The 21,376-nt window shown below is 38.7% G+C and overlaps 1 protein-coding gene across 2 annotated transcripts in view; it reads left to right on the forward strand.

Moving 5' to 3' along the window:
- ANO4 (anoctamin 4) overlaps window positions 1–21,376 on the forward strand; it is a gene marked incomplete at both ends in the record, with an annotated part of 224,573 nt that overhangs the window by 25,623 nt on the left and 177,574 nt on the right. For both annotated transcript variants that reach the window (XM_079714090.1, XM_079714091.1), the window contains 2 exons: window positions 11,510–11,646; window positions 14,281–14,439. In XM_079714090.1, coding sequence (XP_079570216.1) covers window positions 11,510–11,646; window positions 14,281–14,439 — 296 coding nt within the window. The remainder of the gene's footprint in view (window positions 1–11,509; window positions 11,647–14,280; window positions 14,440–21,376) is intronic.

Genomic DNA, 21,376 nt, shown 5'->3' on the forward strand with positions numbered 1-21,376 from the left:
ATTTTCTCTGCATCAGAAAATACTGAGATTAAAGTACTCCTGAACTATAATGCCAAGGTGGGGTTATTTTTTAAAAAGAGCAGGGAGTCGAACTATTTGATTTTTTGGAATTTATTTTTTACTCTTTTAGACTGTTTCTAAAACAGTCTAAACATTTGCGATTTGTTTTTTTGTTGCCTTTATAGCACTGATTCCTCAATTTAATCCTCTTGTCTGGAAGTACGAGGCTTCCCACTCATGTCTTGGTCATGTTTATACCTCCCGCACCTAAACTAAATGTTGGTTTAATGAACAAGTGACAGAAGATAATCAGTTCACTTGTTTGTTTGAGCCCTTGCGGTATATTTGCAGTCTCTTTTCCCAAGAGAATCGAATAATCGCTAACATCCCAAATGATTTTCACTGAAGGAATAATTGAAATAATTGCAGATATTTGAGGAGTAGATTCAGTACTCCGGCGGCAAATTTGCCTTCCCACACAGGAAGAATGTCAGCATCTCCTGCTTCCTGGTCCTCTGCCTTCTCTGTTATGCCTCCATTCTGGGAGAGTATCACAAGCCAGCACTCAGAAATCTCTTTTCTATGCTGAGTTTGTGGCTTTACTCAGAGGCTGTAGCTGATTTTTGGTCTCCCAGGCAATTTGAGTTTCTTGACCCTTGTTCGGTTGTTAAATGTGATTCCCTGCTGTTTGGTTCCTGGGTCTCTTTAGGCTGAATGCCTGCTTTTTGCAAAAGAGAATCATTTGGGGATCTCTCTTGCTTTCCCAAATGCATGGTACCCACCTACTGGGACCCATGTTAACTGCCAAGTTCTGTCCACACAGCCCTTCCTGAGTCTGAATACAACGCAGGTCCATACCTGGTCTGCATGGAATTTTTAAATCCTCTCTTTCTCTCTCTTGCCATTCTTAATTGACTTCTCTGAACATTGGACTCTCTTATTTAATGAGCCTAATTGCAGAATTCTACCAGGCAGATAATTATCAAACATTTTTTTATTCGAGAAAAGAAGTATGAGGGAGGTAATGGGATCCACTAACAAGTGACCTTGTTTGGTTGAAGAGGATGTGTCACGTCTGTGCCAGAGAGGGAGAGGCCCTGCTCCCACCTTGGCTGGACCGTGAGCTCTGTGAGGTCAGGGGTCCTGCCTGTCATGTCCAGTACTTAAGCCCCAGCTTTTAGCCCAGCACAGTGTCTGCCCAGGGTAGGTACTCAGTAACTACTTGTTAAATAGATTTCTAAAAATAGGTGAACTTCAGAGTTGGGGGTTTTCTTAAAGAAGAGAATGAAAGTTTGCATCAAAGGAGGTTGTACTTTGTTCTTAAACCTTACCTTGTAGTAAAAGTGGATCTATCAGTGACAATGGTGAAATACTGACAAAGGGCACATGTTTATTCTGTGGAGTGTTTACATGTTCTACAGTCTTCTTACTGACCACATGTTCAGCTGCGCATTTTCTTTTTTCTTTTTTTAAAAAATTTTAAAATTTAATTTAATTTCTTTTTTTATACAGCAGGTTCTTATTAGTCATCAATTTTATACACATCAGTGTATACATGTCAATCCCAATCGCCCAATTCATCACACCACCACCCCCACCTCCCCGCCGCTTTCCCCCCTTGGTGTCCATACGTTTGTTCTCTACATCTGTGTCTCTATTTATGCCCTGCAAACCGGTTCATCTGTACCATTTTTCTAGGCTCCACATATACGTGTTAACATACGATATTTGTTTTTCTCTTTCTGACTTACTTCACTCTGTATGACAGTCTCTAGATCCATCCACATCTCAACAAATGACCCAATTTCATTCCTTTTTATGGCTGAGTAATATTCTATTGTATATATGTACCACATCTTCTTTATCCATTCGTCTGTCGATGGGCATTTAGGTTGCTTCCATGACCTGGCTATTGTAAATAGTGCTGCAATGAACATTGGGGTGCATGTGTCTTTTTGAATTATGGTTTTCTCTGGGTATATGCCCAGTAATGGGATTGCTGAGTCATATGGTAATTCTATTTTTCGTTTTTTAAGGAACCTCCATACTGTTCTCCATAGTGGCTGTATCAATTTACATTCCCACCAGCAGTACAAAAGGGTTCCCTTTTCTCCACACCCTCTCCAGCATTTGTTGTTTGTAGATTTTCTGATGATGCCCATTCTAACTGGTGTGAGGTGATACCTCATTGTAGTTTTGGTTTGCATTTCTCTAATAATTAGTGATGTTGAGCAGCTTCTCATATGCTTCCTGGCCATCTGTATGTCTTCTTTGGAGAAATATCTATTTAGGTTTTCTGCCCATTTTTGGATTGGGTTGTTTGTTTCTTTAATATTGAGCTGCATGAGCTATTTATATATTTTGGAGATTAATCCTTTGTCCATTGATTCATTTGCAAATATTTTCTCCCATTCTGAGGGTTGTCTTTTGGTCTTGTTTATGGTTTCCTTTGCTGTGCAAAAGCTTTGCAGTTTCATGAGGTCCCATTTGTTTATTTTTGTTTTTATTTCCATTACTGTAGGAGGTGGATCAAAAAAGATCTTGCTGTGATTTATGTCAAAGAGTGTTCTTCCTATGTTTTCCTCTAAGAGTTTTATAGTGTCCGGTGTTACGTTTAGGACTCTAATCCATTTTGAGTTTCTTTTTGTGTATGGTGTTAGGGAATGTTCTAATTTAATTCTTTTACATGTAGCTCTCCACTTTTCCGAGCACCACTTATTGAAGAGACTGTCTTTTCTCCATTGTATATCCTTGCCTCCTTTGTCATAGATTAGTTGACCATAGGTGTGTGGGTTTATCTCTGGGCTTTCTATCTTGTTCCATTGATGTATGTTTCTGTTTTTGTGCCAGTACCATATTGTCTTGATTACTGTAGCTTTGTAGTATAGTCTGAAGTCAGGGAGTCTGATTCCTCCAGCTCCGTTTTTTTTCCCTCAAGACAGCTCTGGCTATTTGGGGTCTTTTGTGTTTCCATACAAATTTTAAGATTTTTTGTTCTAGTTCCATAAAAAATGCCATTGGGAATTTGATAGGGATTGCATTGAATCTGTAGATTGCTTTGGGTAGTAGAGTCATTTTCACAGTATTGATTCTTCCAATCCAACAACATGGTATATCTCTTCATCTGTTGGTATCATCTTTAATTTCTTCCATCAGTGTCTTATAGTTTTCTGCATACAGGTCTTTTGTCTCCCTAGGTAAGTTTATTCCTAGGTATTTTATTCTTTTTGTTGCAGTGGTAAATGGGAGTGTTTCCTTAATTTCTCTTTCAGATTTTTCATCATTAGTGTATAGGAATGCAAGAGATTTCTGTGCCTTAATTTTGTATCCTGCAACTTTACCAAATTCACTGATTAGCTCTAGTAGTTTTCTGGTGGCATCTTTAGGATTCTCTATGTATAGTATCATGTCATCGGCAAACAGTGACAGTTTTACTTCTTCTTTTCCAATTTGTATTCCTTTTATTTCTTTTTCTTCTCTGATTGCTGTGGCTAGGACTTCCAAAACTGTGTTGAATAATAGTGGTGAGAGTGGACATCCTTGTCTTGTTGCTGACCTTAGAGGAAATGCTTTCAGTGTTTCACCATTGAGAATGATGTTTGCTGTGGGTTTGTCATATATGGCCTTTATTATGTTGACATAGGTTCCCTCTATGCCCACTTTCTGGAGACTTTTTATCATAAATCGGTGTTGAATTTTGTCAAAAGCTTTTTCTGCATCTATTGAGATGATCATATGGTTTTTATTCTTCAATTTATTAATATGGTGTATCACATTGATTGATTTGCATATATTGAAGAATCCTTGCATCCCTGGGATAAATCCCAGGGATGATCATGGTGTATGATCCTTTTAATGTGTTGTTGGATTCTGTCTGCTAGTATTTTGTTGAGGATTTTTTGTTGAGGATTTTTGATCAATATTCATCAGTGATATTGGTCTGTAATTTTCTCTTTTTTGCAGTATCTTTGTCTGGTTTTGGTATCAGAGTGATGGTGGCCTCATAGAATGAGTTTGGGAGTGTTCCTTCCTCTGCAGTTTTTTGGAAGAGTTTGAGAAGGATGGATGTTAGCTCTTCTCTAAATGTTTGATAGAATTCACCTGTGAAGCCATCTGGTCCTGGACTTTTGTTTTTTGGAAGATTTTTAATGAGTTTCAATTTCATTACTTGTGATTGATCTGTTCATATTTTGTATTTCTTCCTGGTTCAGTCTTGGAAGGTTATACCTTTCTAAGAATTTGTCCATTTCTTCCAGGTTGTCCATTTTATTAGCATAGAGTTACTTGTAGTAGTCTCTTAGGATGTTTTGTATTTCTGTGGTGTCTGTTGTAACTTCTCCTTTTTCATTTCTTATTTTATTGATTTGAGTCCTCTCCCTCTTTTTCTTGATGAGTCTGGCTAATGGTTTATCAATTTTGTTTATCTTCTCAAAGAACCAGCTTGTAGTTTTATTGATCTTTCCTATTGTTTTCTTTGTTTCTATTTCATTTATTTCTGCTCTGATCTTTATGATTTCTTTCCTTCTGCTAACTTTGGGTTTTGCTTGTTGTTCTTTCTCTAGTTCCTTTAGGTGTAAGGTTAGATTGTTTATTTGAGATTTTTCTTGTTTCTTGAGGTAGGCTTGTATAGCTATAAACTTCCCTTTTAGAACGCTTTTGCTGCATCCCATAGGTTTTGGATCATCATGTTTTCATTGTCATTTGTCTCTAAGTATTTTTTGATTTCCTCTTTGATCTCTTGGTTATTTAGTAACGTATTGTTTAGCCTCCATATGTTTGTGTTTTTTACATTTTTTTCCCTGTAATTCATTTCTAGTCTCACAGCATTGTGGTCCGAAAAGATGCTTGATATGATTTCAATTTTCTTAAATTTACTGAGGCTTGATGTGTGACCCAAGATGTGATCTATCCTGGAGAATGTTCCATGTGCACTTGAGAAGAAAGTGTAATCTGCTGTTTTTGGATAGAATGTCCTATAATTATCAATTAAATCTATCTGGTGTATTGTGTCATTTAAAGCTTCTGTTTCCTTATTTATTTTCATTTTGGATGATCTGTCCATTGGTGTAAGTGAGGTGTTAAAGTCCCCCACTATTACTGTGTTACTGTTGATTTCCTCTTTTATAGCTGTTAGCAGTTGCCTTATGTATTGAGGTGCTCCTATGTTGGGTGCATATATATTCATAATTGTTATATCTTCTTCTTGGATTGATCCCTTGATCATTATGAAGTGTCCTTCCTTGGCTCTTGTAACATACTTTAAAGTCCATTTTATCTGATATGAGTATTGCTACTTCAGCCTTCTTTTGATTTCCATTTGCATGGAATACCTTTTTCCATCACCTCATTTTCAGTCTGTATGTGTCCCTACGTCTGAAGTGGGTCTCTTGTAGACAGCATATATATGGGTCTTGTTTTTGTATCCATTCAGCAAGCCTGTGTCTTTTGGTTGGAGCATTTAATCCATTCATGTTTGAGGTAATTATCGATATGTATATTCCTATTACCATTTTCTTAATTGTTTTGGGTTTGTTTTTGTAGGTCCTTTTCTTCTCTTGTGTTTCCCACTTAGAGAAGTTCCTCTAGCATTTGTTGTAGAGCTGGTTTGGTGGTGCTGAATTCTCTTAACTTTTGCTTGTTTGTAAAGATTTTGATTTCTCCATCGAATCTGAATGAGATCCTTGCTGGGTAGAGTAATCTTGGTTGTAGGTTCTTCCCTTTCATCACTTTAAGTATATCATGCCACTCCCTTCTGGCTTGTAGAGTTTCTGCTGAGAAATCAGCTGTTAACCTTATGGGAGTTCCCTTGTATGTTATTTGTCATTTTTCCCTTGTTGCTTTCAATAATTTTTCTTTGTCTTTAATTTTTGTTAGTTTGATTACTATGTGTCTCGGCATGTTTCTCCTTGTGTTTATCCTGCCTGGGACTCTCTGTGCTTTCTGGATTGGGTGGCTATTTCCTTTCCCATGTTAGGGAAGTATTCGACTATAATCTCTTCAAATATTTTCTCTCTCTCTCTCTTTCCTTTCTCTCTCTCCTCCTTCTGGCACCCCTATAATGTGAATGTTGTTGCGTTTAATGTTGTCCCAGAGGTCTCTTAGGCTGTCTTCATTTCTTTTCATTCTTTTTTCTTTATTCTGTTCTGCAGTAGTTAATTCCACCATTCTGTCTTCCATGTCACTTATCCATTCTTCTCCCTCAGTTATTCTGCTATTGATTCCTTCTAGTGTAGTTTTCATTTCAGTTATTGTATTGTTCATCTCTGTTTGTTCTTTCATTGTTCTTGTTCTTTGTTAAACGTTTCTTGCATCTTCTCAGTCTTCGCCTCCATTCTTTTTCCGAGGTCCTGGATCATCTTCACCATCATTATTCTGAATTATTTTTCTGGAAGGTTGCCTATCTCGCCTTCATTTAGTTGTTTGTTTGGGGTTTATCTTGTTCCTTCATCTGGTACATAGCCCTCTGCCTTTTCATCTTGTCTCTCTCTCTGTGAATGTGGTTTTTGTTCCACAGGCTGCAGGTTTGTACTTCTCTTGCTTCTGCTATCTGCCCTCTGGTGGATGAGTCTATCTAAGAGGCTTGTGCACGTTTCCTGATGGGAGGGACCTGTGGTGGGTAGAGCTGACTGTTGCTCTGGTGGGCAGAGCTCAGTAAAACTTTAATGCATCAGTTGACCATTTTCTGATGCTTCAGCATTTCTAATTTAGGCTGAAGCTCTTGAGAGACTGGCAGGTAATAATAATGCCTTCATACCACTCATTCTCCAAAAATCAGATTGCCTGACATACTGATTTCCCTTGAGTGGAAATCAGGTAGCATCAGTCCCATAATAACTTCCAGACAGTAATTCTTTTGGGCAGCAATAAGGATAGCAAAGGGCTTCTCTCCCGTTTCCTAAGATAGCTGGTCCCTCTAGAATCAAATAGTTGGGCCTTTAATGTAGAGCAGAATTTCTCAACCTCAGCACTATTGACATTTTGGGCTGGAGAACTCTATGCTGTAAAGGCTGTTCTGTACATTGTAGGATATTTAGCAGCTTCCCTGGCTTCTTCCCACTTGATATGACTAGCACCACCCCTTGAGATCAAAAATGTCTCCAGACCATACCAGATGCCTTCAGGATGACAGTTTAGGGCCAGTTGAGGACCATAGATGTCAAAGGCTTTCTTGAACAGATTGTGACAACACCAAAAAGTGATACTGGTGGAAGATGACATGGTAATTTTCTATCTTTGGCAAAAGCATAGGGGCAATTCTCATGGATGGATGAATGGATATTCAAGAGTTTCTCCCCAGTGAGATCCAGTCACCAAGACAAAAATCTCAGTGTCCTCTTTAGCTTCCCCCTTTATCTCTCATCTCATCCCAATCCATCCCTCTAAATAACCATTCCAACTTGTAAATGCTTCCTCTGCCTTTTTGTTTTGATGATGCTAAAATGCTAACTTACGGTCCCAGAGTCTAAAATCAAGAAACCAACATTTCTTATGCATCTGCCATATGTCAGCCACCCTGCTAATGTGTACATAATCTCACATAATACTCAGCCACCCTCAAAGAAGTTTTCTGTACCTGTCCCACCAGTGAGAAGTTGGGAACACAAATTCACACTGCTAAGCAGTAGAATTTGGAAAATAGTAAGCAGGTCTTCCAATGTTGTTAAAAGAATATTTTTACCCCATTGTTCAAATATAACCAATATCTACTTAGAAAGTCATCACTATCTCTTTGAAAATTTAACCGGTATCTACTTGAAACTCTGGAGCTCCTGGCTTGTGAATAAGAATTGTGTTTGGAGAAACGTGTATGCAAGGTCCCAGAGGCATAGAACAGTGGAGAAAATAGGACTCTTACACATCATTAGACAGGGACCACATCGAGGTCATTGTTATTCAACAAATATGAGTTGAGGGCTTACTCCATGCCTGGACCTCTGTACACAAGTCAAGACAGACAGGGTCCCTGCCCTTATGGAACTTATATTCTAATAGGGTAGACAGCCAGCATACAAGTAAACAAATGAATAAATAATTACAGTCTACGATACACGCTGTGAAGGAAATGAGCAGGGAGAGGAAGAGATGGAGAGTAATTGGGTGAGGGGCATCTTCTTTACATAAGGTGGTCAGGGAAGTTGTCTTTGACTTTGACATCTCCCACAGCATACTGTACTTCCTCAAAAGTGTTAGTGCTTCTTCTTGATCACCTGGCACAGTGCCTGGCCCAGTGTAGATGCTCCTAAACCTTGATTGTATGAAAAGATTATGATGTTTTTCCTTTGTAGGCTCAGAGCCTAAAAACCTCTAGTAAGTGTATTAGTTACGTCTTGCTGCTGTAACAAATTACCACAGACTTAGTAACTTAAAACAGCACAGATTTATAATCTTACAGTTCTGAAGGTCAGACATCCTCAAGGTGTCAGCAAGACTGTGTTCCTTCTAGAGGCTCTAGGGGAGAATCTGCTTTCTTGCCTTTTCTGTCTTCTAGATTCCTTGACTTGTGACCTTGTCCTCTATTTTCAAAGCCAGCAGCATAGCATCTTCCAGTGTCTCTCTCTCTCTCATTCTGACCTTCCTGCCTCTCCTGTAATTATATTGGCCTACTCATATAATCCTGGATAATCTCCCCATTTTAAGATCCTTGACTTAATCAAATCTATGAAGTTCCTTTTCCCATATAAGGTAACACATTCACACGTTCCAGGGATTAGGTCACCTTTGGGGTCCAGATTCAGCCTATCACAGTAAGCAATAAATGTTCATTTTATTTCCATGCCTGTTTTATTTTACAAATGAAAAACTTGCAGTTAAATGAATTGCCCAAAATCACACACTTGGATACAGCTTTAGATCCTGGTCACCCCGTCTAAGTACATTATCATTATTCTCTCTATATCTATATTCTCTCTATATCTAGACTCTGTTCTTTATAGCACTCAGCACACTTCACATTTCTTTGATTATTTGCTTTGTTGTTACCAGAAGGGCAAGAAGACACATCACTTTTATTCACCAAGGTACAGTCACTGCACAGCTCGGTGCCTGACACATAGTGTGCACACCTCTAAAATTTTTTTAGATGAAAGAATGAATAATCTTTTGAATGCTTGGATAAATAGAACTCAAACTCCTTTAAATTATACTGGTCAGCAGCTTCTGATAGGTTAAAAATCCTTAGCTGTTTTTAAAGCATCAAAGAAAAAAGTGAACTTCAATGTTGGCATATAATTTGAGTCAATAAAGAAGGGGCCTCAAAAGCAAAAATAAACAACTGGGACCTAATTTAACTTAAAAGCTTTTGCACAGCAAAGGAAACCATAAACAAAACAAGACAACCTATGAAGACAATCTATGAGAGAAACTATTTGCAAACAATGCGACTGACAAGGGCTTAATTTCCAAAATACACAAACAACTTATACAGCTCAGTATCAAAAAACAAAACAAAACAAAACCCAAACAACCCAATCAAAAAATGGGCAGAATACCTAAATAGACATTACTCCAAAGAAGACATACAGATGGCCAACAGGCACATGAAAAGATACTCAACATCACTAATTATTAGAGAAACGCAAATCAAAGCTATAATGAGGTATCACCTCACACCAGTCAGAATGGCCATCATCAAAAAGTCTACAAATAATAAATGCTGGAGAAGGTGTGGAGAAAAGGGAACCTTCCTACACTGTTGGTGAGAATGTAAATTGGTGCAGCCACTATGGAGAATAGAATGGAGTTTTCCTTAAAAAACTAAAAATGACTCTGCAGTGCCAATCCTGGGCATACATCCGGGAAAAACTCTAATTCAAAAAGATACATGCACCCCAATGTTCATAGCAGCACTATTTACAATAGCCAAGACATGGAAGCAACCTAAATGTCTATTGACAGATGAATGGATAAAGAAGATGTGATACATATATACAATGGAATATTACTCAGCCATAAAAAAAGAATGAAATAATGCCATTTGCAGCAACATGGATGCACCTAGAGATTATGATACTAAGTGAAGTCAGAGACAGAAAGCCAAATATCATATTTAACTTATATGTGGAATCTAAAATATGATACAACTGAACATATTTACAAAACAGAAATAGACTCACAGACATAGAAAACAAACTTACGGTCACCAAAGGCAAAAGAGAGGGAAGGATAAATTGTGAATTTGAGATTAACACATATACACTACTATATATAAAAATAGATAAACAACAAGGACCTACTGTATAATAGGGAACTATATTCAATATCTTGTAATAACCTATAATGGAAAAGAATCTGAAAAAGAATATATATATATGAATGTACATTCTTCCTGTACAACTGAAACATTGTAAATCAACTGTACTTCAATAAAAAAATAACAAAGGGACCCATACCTGGCATTATATTTTCCCATCCACTAGTGTTGAACTTTGCTATCTGGGGTACTGCAACAGTGTGTGCATTTGAGTGTGGTATTCTGTATTTACGACTCCATATACAGTACTTTATCTGTTGACATATTAGCATCAAGAGTCTTTTGGGAGAGTTCCTGAGTGGCTCAATTCATAATTTCAATTCATGATTAGAGGAAGAAGAAAGGCAAAAAACCTAACTGCATGCTTTATTACTGCATCAGCTTTTCTCTGTTAGGCCTTAAAGAAGTAACAAAGGAGAAATAAAATCACAGTTCTTACTGAACTATGCAAGTAGCACATTTATGGGTTCACTTAGCAAGTTGTATGGCATTTAAATAAAAACAAAAAATTTTAAAAATATAGGTCATCTCCAACACAAAATGAGTTCTTAGAAGTCTTAAAGAACCTTATACTAAACAACTATATGAAGGAAAGCTAAACAAACATAACACCTCCTGTTATCATGGAAGACAAGTTATATTTACACTATGAAGATACTTTGCTTCACATTGTCCATCTTGCCTAATGAAGACACTGTTTGGTCAAACATGTTTTACATCTGACATCCGCTACTCTTAGGAAATAATATACCTGTCATTCAAGGGGTTATTGAAACAATGAAAAAATATGAAGCCAAAGGGAGATGTCTTTACTTTTTTTTTTTTAAGTCTCTTAATTTTTTTAAATTAATTTAATTTTTATTTTTGGCTGTGTTGGGTCTTCGTTGCTGTGCACGGGCTTTCTCTAGTTGTAGCAAGCGGGGGCTACTCTTTGTTGCAGTGTGCAGGCTTTTCATTATGGTGGCTTCTCATTGCAGAGCATGGGCTCTAGGCATGCGGGCTTCAGTAGTTGTGGCCTGCAGCCTCAGTAGTTGTGACGCGCGGGCTCTAGAGTGCAGGCTCTGTAGTTGCGGCACGTGGGCTTAGTTGCTCTGTGGCATATGGGATCTTCCCGGACCAGGGCTCAAACCCCTGTCCCTTGCATTGGCAGGCGGATTCCTAACCACTGCACCACCAGCAAAGTCCCGAGATGTCTTTACTTTTAGTATTGCTTTTAAGATCTCAGATTCTTACCCCGACTTGTATTTACTTTGATTCTAGTGGCCAAGGATGTCAATATTCTTTTTGATGAATTGGAAGCTGTCAACAGTCCTTGCAAAGATGACGATTCTCTCCTTCACCCTGGAAACCTGACCAGTACTTCAGATGATGCTAGCAGATTGGAAGCAGGGGGAGAGGTAAGAGTGTGCGATTTCTTAAAAACACGATTCTTGATCCAGGCAGGAACCTGAGAAGCATAATCCAGTAGATTGTTTAAAGTCATCATCTCATTGAACTGTGGGTTCCTGAGGAAAAAAAGGACCAAGTCTTGTAATCCTGTGATGTCCTCTAGGAGTCTAGCACATTTCAGGGATCTGAAATCTACTTACTCTCAAAACAAACTTTCAGTGGGTCATGCACTTACCTTATACCTAAAGGCATTTTGTTTTTATAGAGAAGATTCTTAAAACCACCCATCATTTTAAAATGATCTACATTCTGGGTGTCGCTAACTAGTAAAAAGTTAGCTTTACAAGGATGTTGAAATCTTGTAAAATTGAAATGAAATCAATTTCTGTTGAAATCTCCCAACATGTAGAACAGTGACACAGAGTGGACCAGACCTCAGTAGGTGTTGTGTTGTCTGAATCCTCTCTGAGTTTCCATTTGCCTCTGTAATCTGGGAACTCACTGCAATTGTAAATAGACCCATCTGTTCATGGGTCATTTTGGGGGGAAAAAAAAGTATTTTGTTAAAGGCATTCACTGTTGCTCAGCTGTGTCTCAGTGGAGTTTAATATCTCCTTTGTATATGCACTAGGTTTAGGTGATAGGAGCACAGATCAGAGTCACTAATTTATTGTGTATTCTTAACGTTTTTATTATTCCAGAGGCTGTTAACTAGTGAAAGGATAACACCTTTGACCAGGGAAAATTGTTTACTTCTACCAAGCTTCCCAGTCCTCTCTATAAATACCATATGCTACTTATCTATGTGTGCGTTTTTTTTTGTTTTTTGTTTTTTGTTTTTGTGGTACGCAGGCCTCTCACTGTTGTGGCCTCTCCCGTTGCAGAGCACAGGCTCCGGACACCCAGGCTCAATGGCCATGGCTCATGGGCCCAGCCGCTCCGCGGCATGTGGGATCCTCCCAGACCGGGGCATGAACCCGTGTCCCCTGCATCAGCAGGTGGACTCTCAACCACTGTGCCACCAGGGAAGCCCTATGTGTGGGGTTTTTTTGTTTTTGTTTTTTGTAAGAAAAAACTCATTCTATCATCATCTCTTCACACAGAAACTTTGGATGCCATAATGTGGCATAAAGGAAGGACCTTGAAAGGCACCTCAAAAAGCAGCTAGTGTAATCCCCTTAATTTATAGATGATGAAACAGTCTCAGGTAGGTTAGGGCTTTGCTAACCCTCCTCTTGAAGCCTTGGCTGGTTTTGCAGATAGATGCTAATGTGTTAAATCTACAGGATAGTTCCCTTCCTTGGCAGATGATTGTTAAGAAAGTGTTTATTTGGGTAGACTTCTGAGTACTTCTTAAGGCAGAAGCCAAAAATTGTTGGTGAGGATTGGTCCTCAAAGATAAATACCTACACCAGGTATGAGACATGTTATTTCCATCACTCCTGACTGAGATTTTCCTTTTGGATGAGGTTGCATGCATGTCACTTGTGCATAAATATGGATTCTAGCAATGGCCTTGGAGGTCTGGCATGTGTTCCTTCTTCATACTACTGTTTGGAAACTGATGTGTACTGTGTCCTCCAATTTTTTGTGTGTTTATGCATACAGTTGACCCTTGAATGATGTGGGTTTGAACTGTGTGGGTCCACCTATACATGGGTGTTTTTCAATAGTAGACATTACATTACTACATGGTATGTGGTTGGTTGAATCCATAATGTTGAGGAACTGTGGATATGGAGGCCCCACTCTGACTATAAGTTACAAGTGGATTTAACCCTGTTGTTGTTCACAACTGTATACACAAATATCACAAGAAAAATATTTTTCTTATTGTGGGCAAAAAATTTGAGAAACCCTGAACTAAAGTATTACTAAAACCATCAAACCACTTGTGGTCCCATCCTTCTCTCCTACCAGATGGACTGTCTTCCTGAATTTTTGTGTTTTTTATTCTCTTGCTCTAAAAATGGTTTTACCATGCATACCTAAGTAGCCTTAACAACTTATTTGACATTGATTTTATTTTGTGCTTTATAAAAAATGGTATCATGCAGTATAAAGTCTTTTGTGACTTGCTTTTTTCTGTCAATATTGTTCTTAAGATTTTTGCTTACTATTAGATGTATCAGTAGTTCATTTTCACTGCTGTATAGTATTCCACTGTATCACTGTTCTACAGTCTATTTATCTATTTGCCTGTTCATTGATTTGCACTGATTCCTATGTTTAAATTTTTTCTCTTATGAATAATGCTGCTGTGAACATTCATATACATGTTTCCTAGTTGCTTTACCAGGAATTTCTGTAGGGATATATGTTATGTAAATGTTCAGTTTTACAAGATGATGCTAGTGTGTTTTCCAGAGTAAATATATCAATTTTCACTCTCACCTGTAGAATGTGAGAATTCTCAGTTGCTCCACATCCTTGCCAACAGTATTGTTAGCTGTCTTAAGTTTTGCCCATTTGACTGCTTTTTCCAATTTTTATTTTGTTTCCTCGTTTACATTTTTCATTAATAAAAGTGTAATTTTGATAAAACCCAAGGAAATGCATTTAGTTTTAATTGTTCTTTAATATTATTCATCCAAGGCTCAGTTTTGAGTGTCTTAAACTGGTCCCTTTCTCTTTGTGTGCAGACAGTACCAGAAAAAAACAAATCAAATGGACTTTACTTCAGAGATGGAAAGTGTCGAATTGACTACATTCTTGTGTACAGAAAATCCAACCCCCAGATGGAAAAGAGAGAAATATTTGAAAGAAATATTAGAGCAGAAGGATTACAAATGGAGAAAGAGGTAAATAGTTTGCTTGGATGAGAAAAAATATAAATATACATCAATTCATATTGGGAGACAATTAAAAACTAAGCACTTAGTCATTATGTTAACTGAATGTTTCATTTGCTGAGGGTTTGCCAATCTGCAGTGTGTGGAGAATGTTCTAGCAATTAGATTTTCGCAGCACAGTTTGCCTTTGAGAGCATTTTGATGCCAAAAGATTCCGTAAAAAGCAAAATATTCAAATTAAATGGATTGTTTCAAAGTGTTATAATTTACCTGATTTCCTACACCTACTGCTTCTCGATGTTAATGGCGGGTTCTATTTGCATGGATTAAAGAAAACTTTGGATAAAATGCAATCACCCCACCATAGAGGCTGTTTTTACATTTCAGGAAACATAATGGGTTTGGGTATCCTCACACACAGCAGAAGAGACTGGCTGATTTGGCCAAAAACAGCTGTGACTTACAAAGTGATTCTGTTTTTAAAAGACATTCAGGTTGTTTTTATCAAGTTCCCAAACTCAGGGCTTACCTTATCAGTGTTTATTCTTCCCCTTCTCTCCTCTGCAGGGGAAGGTTGAGGATGGTACAAGAGGCCCAGCCAAGCCTCTGATAATAATCCACAATGGGATTATTGTGTACCCAGAAACGCTGTGCACATTTCTAGAACTTGGCCCTGTTAGCTGGATTATGTAACTCTTCTTAGATTTTCCCTAAACACTGTGCACAGCTTCTGGAGCTTTCCATAGTCCAGAAGAACATGTTGCCAATTAAAAGTGTTTGCTTCTGATTCTGCTTTTCAAGGCTAAAGGATAGATCTTTGAAGTCAGACATCCATGTTTTTCTTTATACAGTGAAGGTTGCATGCTAATCTTGGTACACTTTAGATAAATAGGATTTTTCCAGGTCTGTTAGACTAGCCTCAACTCTGGGGCATTTATAAAACAGAAGCAGTATTTTTCTGGAAGTCTCCAAAAAGAGAATTAGAAAAACAGTGAGATGAGTATAGCCTTAAGGGAACAGGTTCTCATTCTCAGGAAAGTGGAAGCAGATAGCTCAAAAGACTGCTTCAGCTGGAGTTTCCCCCAGAGCAACAAACAGAATTAAATATGTTGTTTTTTCCACTTTTATGGGGTTCCAGAAAATCTTTCCTATACTCACTGAACATGCCTTTGATAAATCTTGTTCTTTAAGTTTCTATTGAGACAGTTGTGTATTCTTTTCTTAACATTGATAGTGTGTTAATATTTTATCCCTAAAAATCTTTTCTTCATCTTTTATTCTAAGTTTCAGAATTTTTATGTAAAGAAATAAAAGATCTGTATTGCAACATGATCTGAAATAACGAAAGTCCTTCGTGTGATCCGTTCTGACTCTGTCAAAGTTTTGATTCCCATCAAAACTAGGTAGTTTTCTTCAATTAATGAAAGATTTCTACTTTGAGCTTCATAACTATTCTCTTCACTACTGGGGCTTCTTTTGTGTAGGTCTTTTCAATATCATTTTGTGGCTTACAAGTTAAAACTCAAAAAGCCTAATACTTTTCCAAATAAAATACATTACTAAAGAAATGACAAATCTCCTGTATGTCTCCTAAAAATCATCTGTACTACAGTATTCAGCTGCCAGAATTAGAGCGGGTAGCTGAGGATGGTAATTCTGTCTTTTAGTGTGCAGCTGGTTCTGTGTAGTCCAGAGTTGACCATAGTGTGTTAGATGTTCAGCTCATGATTTTAGTGGTATACAAGATAATTTTGTTTGGTTCTAATTTAAAACAAATTTTAATACCTAGGTATTTATTTTAATGTTTACTGGAAAAAAATAGCAGTTGGGAAAAGGACAATATCACCATATGGCAAAACTTCATAAAAGCTTATCTAAGCATCTCTTTCTCTCCCTTCGCCCCAAAAGTTCTTCTCTTGGTGGCAGCTTCCCTACAGTCCTCTATCCACTACCAACAGCTTGGTTTTCTGGAAACTTCTTCCTAAGCAGCTTTTCCCTGTGACCCAAACTCTGCATAAGCAGCACAGTTTGACTCTAACTCTGTCTCTGAGCTCTGCTTTGTGTCCTCACAGCCACAGCCAGTTCAGCAAGAAGCGGGGGATCTCTGCACTTCCTTCCTTGCTTAGAGGCAGCAGGAAATTATAGCTAAATTAATTTTCCCTGTCACAGCTAATTAAAATAAAATGTCCCTTGTATGAACAGTAAATCTGTATCTCCATTGTATTATTAGATTTAAAACCCATCAGAAGCACTTTTATTTAAATCTAGTGTTTTCATAAACAGTTTCAGTAGAAAGACAGCAATTTTAATAGCTATTTCAGCTTCCAGAAGTTACTTCTACCTTTTATACATAAAACAAAGAACATAGTTCAAGGTGGAAAAGAAAAAAGAAAACCCAGGGGGCTTCCTGTGAATCCACATATACCTGATGTATAATCAGTGATGAACACTAAGTACGTTGTATGAATTATTAGTATCGTCTTCATTAGCTATGTGTCATGATGTCCAACAGTTACGGAAAATGTTTCACAGACTTAGAAGCTTTTGTTTCCAAATCGGTAAAGACAGGCTCTGTAGTTCAACAGTTTAATAGAAAGAAAATCTTTATCTCTTTTAACATTGAAAGTCAAGAAACACAGCCAGGAAAATCTTTAATTCATGATAAAAGTGAGGATGTAGTCAAATTTCATCTTTGGTGGAAACTATGCCCCCCACCTGATTAGTCAGCAGGTAAGTGCTTGTTTTGGCACCCTGGGTCTTTAATATTCTGTAACTCATCTTTCATATTAGCCCAGAGAAAGCAATTCACAGCAAAGTTCCCAAATAAAGTATCAAATCCAAGTGATTTTCTTCTTAAGTGTCTTTGTTTAAAGAGTTTCCCTTCTTTAAAGGTAAACTCATATTTATAAATTCACATTCTGATGAATTTATAAATAAAAAATAATTTTTTTTCATTTTTAATTTTATGTCCATCATTGACTCTTTGGTACCTATTTTTAAATCATTATCAATAAGAGGTTTATATCTTCCTTCATATAAAGGGTCAGGTTGTGGATGACTTTGGAATTATTTGGGATGTATGAGTACCAGTTAGATTAATGGAGCACCCTTCCTCTTTAGATTCACACAGAACATGAGGGAAAACCCATATCATCAGTTGTTTACCAAATAACTGTATTTATATATATCATACCATCTTGATGATAGTTACTTCATTCAACACATATTTATTACACACTTACTCTCTGCCAGGCACTGCTTTAAGCACTAAGAACTCAGCAGTGAATAAAACAGACAAAAAATTCCTGCCGGGCTTCCCTGGTGACGCAGTGGTTGAGAGTCCGCCTGCCAATGCAGGGGACACGGGTTCGTGCCCCAGTCTGGGAAGATCCCACATGCCGCGGAGCGGCTGGGCCCGTGAGCCATGGCCGCTGAGCCTGCGCGTCCGGAGCCTATGCTCCGCAATGGGAGAGGCCACAACAGTGAGAGGCCCACGTACCGCAAAAAAAAAAAAAAAAAAAAGTTTTTCAAGGCAAAGTTTTTGGAAAATTTTTCATGCAGTTTATAAATGCCTTAAAATGTAACCATTAGGATAGCAACATCAACTGACTATAAATTGCTAATAATGTATATGCATGAATGAGATTAATGATTACCTTCAATGCTCTTGGAAGAACTTAGAATACCTTAGGTGACATGTTTAACATGGTCAACGTTCAGACATTTATCTGCCCAGAGGATTTGGTTTTAGATTCATCAGGGAATAAAATTATAGAGCAACCCAGAACTGAAAACCTGTACTTGATTGCCCATCCTAGTCTTGCTTTACACCTATTCAAGGGAAAACTATACAAAGATTCCCCATGGAAGGTGCTAATCTCACCTAGATTGTTCTCTGCCTTCACAGGCTTCCTGCCCATCCTACCCTTCCTATTTTCATCCCTGTTTATGTTCTGCAACCACTGTTACTATAGATGTTCTCTCTGGATCCAGAGCTCTGAGAATGAAGGGGAAAGAACCAGAGTCTCCTCCCTTCTATTATAGTTCAAACCATGATGAGTGTCTAAAATAAATCTGTCTGGACAAACTGAACTATCCAAATTCCTGTCCTCTAGTATTTTCTGGACCCTCAAAAGAGACTTAGACCTTACTCCACTTAATAATCTCCATTTTCTGATATGTCATATATATGTATTACCGAGGGTCTCAAGTTGGAGTTGAAGGGAAAGGAAAATTAAGGACAGTCCTAAGCAAAGAGTGAAGAAGGCAGATTTTCTTTTGAAAATCAAAGCCCTGGAAATTCCTTGAGTATTTGTCTTAATCTAACTGGGCCACTATAATAAAATACCATAGGCTGGGTGGATTGTAAATAACAAAAACTTATTTCTCACAGTTCTAAAGGCTGGAAGTTCAAAATCAAGGCACTGATGAGGACCCTGTTCCTGGTTCATAGACAGCATCTTCTTGCTGTGTCTTCACATGGTGAAAGGAGGTAGAGAGCTCTCTGAGGTCTCTTTTTTTAAAGGAGCTAATCCCATTTTTGAGGACTCCATGACCTAATGACCTCTCAAAGGCCCCACCTCCTACTACCATCACATGGGGTGTTAGAATTTCAACATATGAATTTTAAGGGGATACAGTTCAGATCAAAGCAGTACCTTTCAGGAGTTCATTGTTGATCTGTACTGGCAGTGGACTTTTTAAAAAGTGGTGTCTGAGGGCTTCCCTGGTGGCGCGGTGGTTGGGGGTCCGCCTGCCGATGCAGGGGACGTGGGTTCGTGCCCCGGTCCAGGAAGATCCCACATGCCGTGGAGCGGCTGGGCCCGTGAGCCATGGCCTCTGAGCCTGCGCGTCCGGAGCCTGTGCTCCGCAGCGGGAGAGGCCACAACAGTGAGAGGCCCGCATACCGCAAAAAAAAAAAAAAAAAAAAGAAAAAAAAAAGTGGTGTCTGAGGTTGAATTTCTTTCCTAAACAGAAACAGAGCCTGAGGCAAGGATTCTTGCTAAAGTTGTTGATGGGTGGAGTGCTCTCAGGAGAAAGAGGAGTGAGGGAAGTAGAAGAGGTCAGAGGAGAAAAGCTACACTGAGAGTATAGTCTCTGATCCAAGCGGGAAGCTCTGGAGCAGAGGGAGCACCACAGAGCTGGTTCACCTTTAAAGCAGAGGTCCCCCTGCCTATCAGTCATTGGCTGAGGCTGGGGGAGGTGATGGGAGGTGAGCGCTGCTCCTGCTTGGCAGAGGGTAGTTCTTCAGCACCCACAGCTGCTCGGCTTCTGGGCTGTAAACCATCAGAATTCATTACCACTGACACTGTTATCTCTACTGATAGTAGAGATGCTGCCAAATCTGTGGTTTTAGATGGCCCACTTTGAGATTGCAGCAGTCAGGGAATTCATGGTGGTCTTGATGGAAGTGAAAAAAAGAGAGAGCAGGTACACAGGGGCATTTATTCTGCTTTACTTTGTTCAGTTTTTCCTCTAAGTTTAGGATACTCCATCTTAAAGGCAAGGATTCCATGTGGCTGGTATAATCACTTTGAGGGCAGAGACGGTGTCTTATGGGTTTTTTACAGTAAGACCGAGCCCAGTGCTTAGCTTGTGGGATTTTGAGTTTGTCGCAAGAGATTGTAAATAGCTGTGTAAAATTCCATGTAAATTTCCATAGCTGTGTCTGGGTAACATCAATCGATTTAGCTCTAGGATTTCTCAACCTCAGCACTATTGATGTTTGCGGCTGGGTAATTCTTTGTTGTAGCAGGCTGTTCAGTGTACTGTAGGATGTTTAGCAGCATCCCTAGCCTCTATCCACTAGATCCCAGCAGTATTCCTCCCCCCACCTCACCAAGTTATGACAACCAAATATGTCTCCAAGTATGGTCCTATGTCCCCAGGAGCAGGTGTATAAAATTGTCCCTGGCTGAGAACTACTGAGTTAGACTCTTAATGCAACAAACTGCATAAAGTTGTATCTATGAGATAGCTAGAGGAATTCAAGGCAGCTATCCCGTCTTTCATCCACCTGGACCAGCTAACTTAAGCACTCTTAATATCAGACTCTTGAATCATGAAGATGCCTATGTCTTTGAAGAGAGAATAGGGTAAATTAAGATTGGCCTTTCAAACCAGACAACAGGGATTTAGATCACTTGCTACTTTCTCACTTACTGAGTAAATATCCAGGCAAGGCTCTTTACCACTCTGTGCCTTAGCTTCTTCTCACTTACTGAGTAAATACCCAGGCAAGGCTCTTAACCACTCTGTGCCTTAGCTTCTTCATTTATTAAACAATAGATAATCCTAACTAATGGAGCTACTATGTAGATAAAATGAGCTAATACATTATAACACGCTTAGAAGAGAGTCCAGCACATATTAGGTGGTTGTTGGTATTGATAAAGAAGGGAGTGGCTCCAGCCCCTGGTCACCCTGTGTTCTGATCTCAGGCATTCAACCCCGTACCCTCTTGGACTGAGGGTCCCTGGCTTGTGTCTAGGGAAACCTGAGGGGATCTGGTGGGTGGCAAGACATACCAATAGTAAGTCCCACCTCATCACCAGGATTTGTTCCTTCTGGTGTCACCTACCATTGCCCTAGATCAGTCCATCAGAATTAGAGCTTCATTCTCACTGGTCGCTCTTCTTAAGGTAGTTTCATCAAATGGTGGGAGCAAGGGGGCTCTCTCCTTCTCTCTCTGTCTCATTCTCTCTTTCTCTGTCTTTGTTTCTCTCTCACTCTTTCTGTCTCTGTCTTCCTCTCCCCACCACTCCTCCTTATTCTCACTCTAATTTTTGAGACCAGTTTAAAGAGCTGAAGGCCTACTTATTTTTACCTCAACTGCTTTTGCTTGTTTAGGAAGACAGAGTTTAATCAAAACATTTCTGTTGCCAGGTCAAGATGACCAGTACAAGTTATCCTGAACTGATTTACTCAAAGGATCATTCTAAATCAA

This window comes from Hyperoodon ampullatus (assembly GCF_949752795.1).
Source record: "Hyperoodon ampullatus genome assembly, chromosome: 11".
NCBI classification, from domain to species: Eukaryota; Metazoa; Chordata; class Mammalia; order Artiodactyla; family Ziphiidae; genus Hyperoodon; species Hyperoodon ampullatus.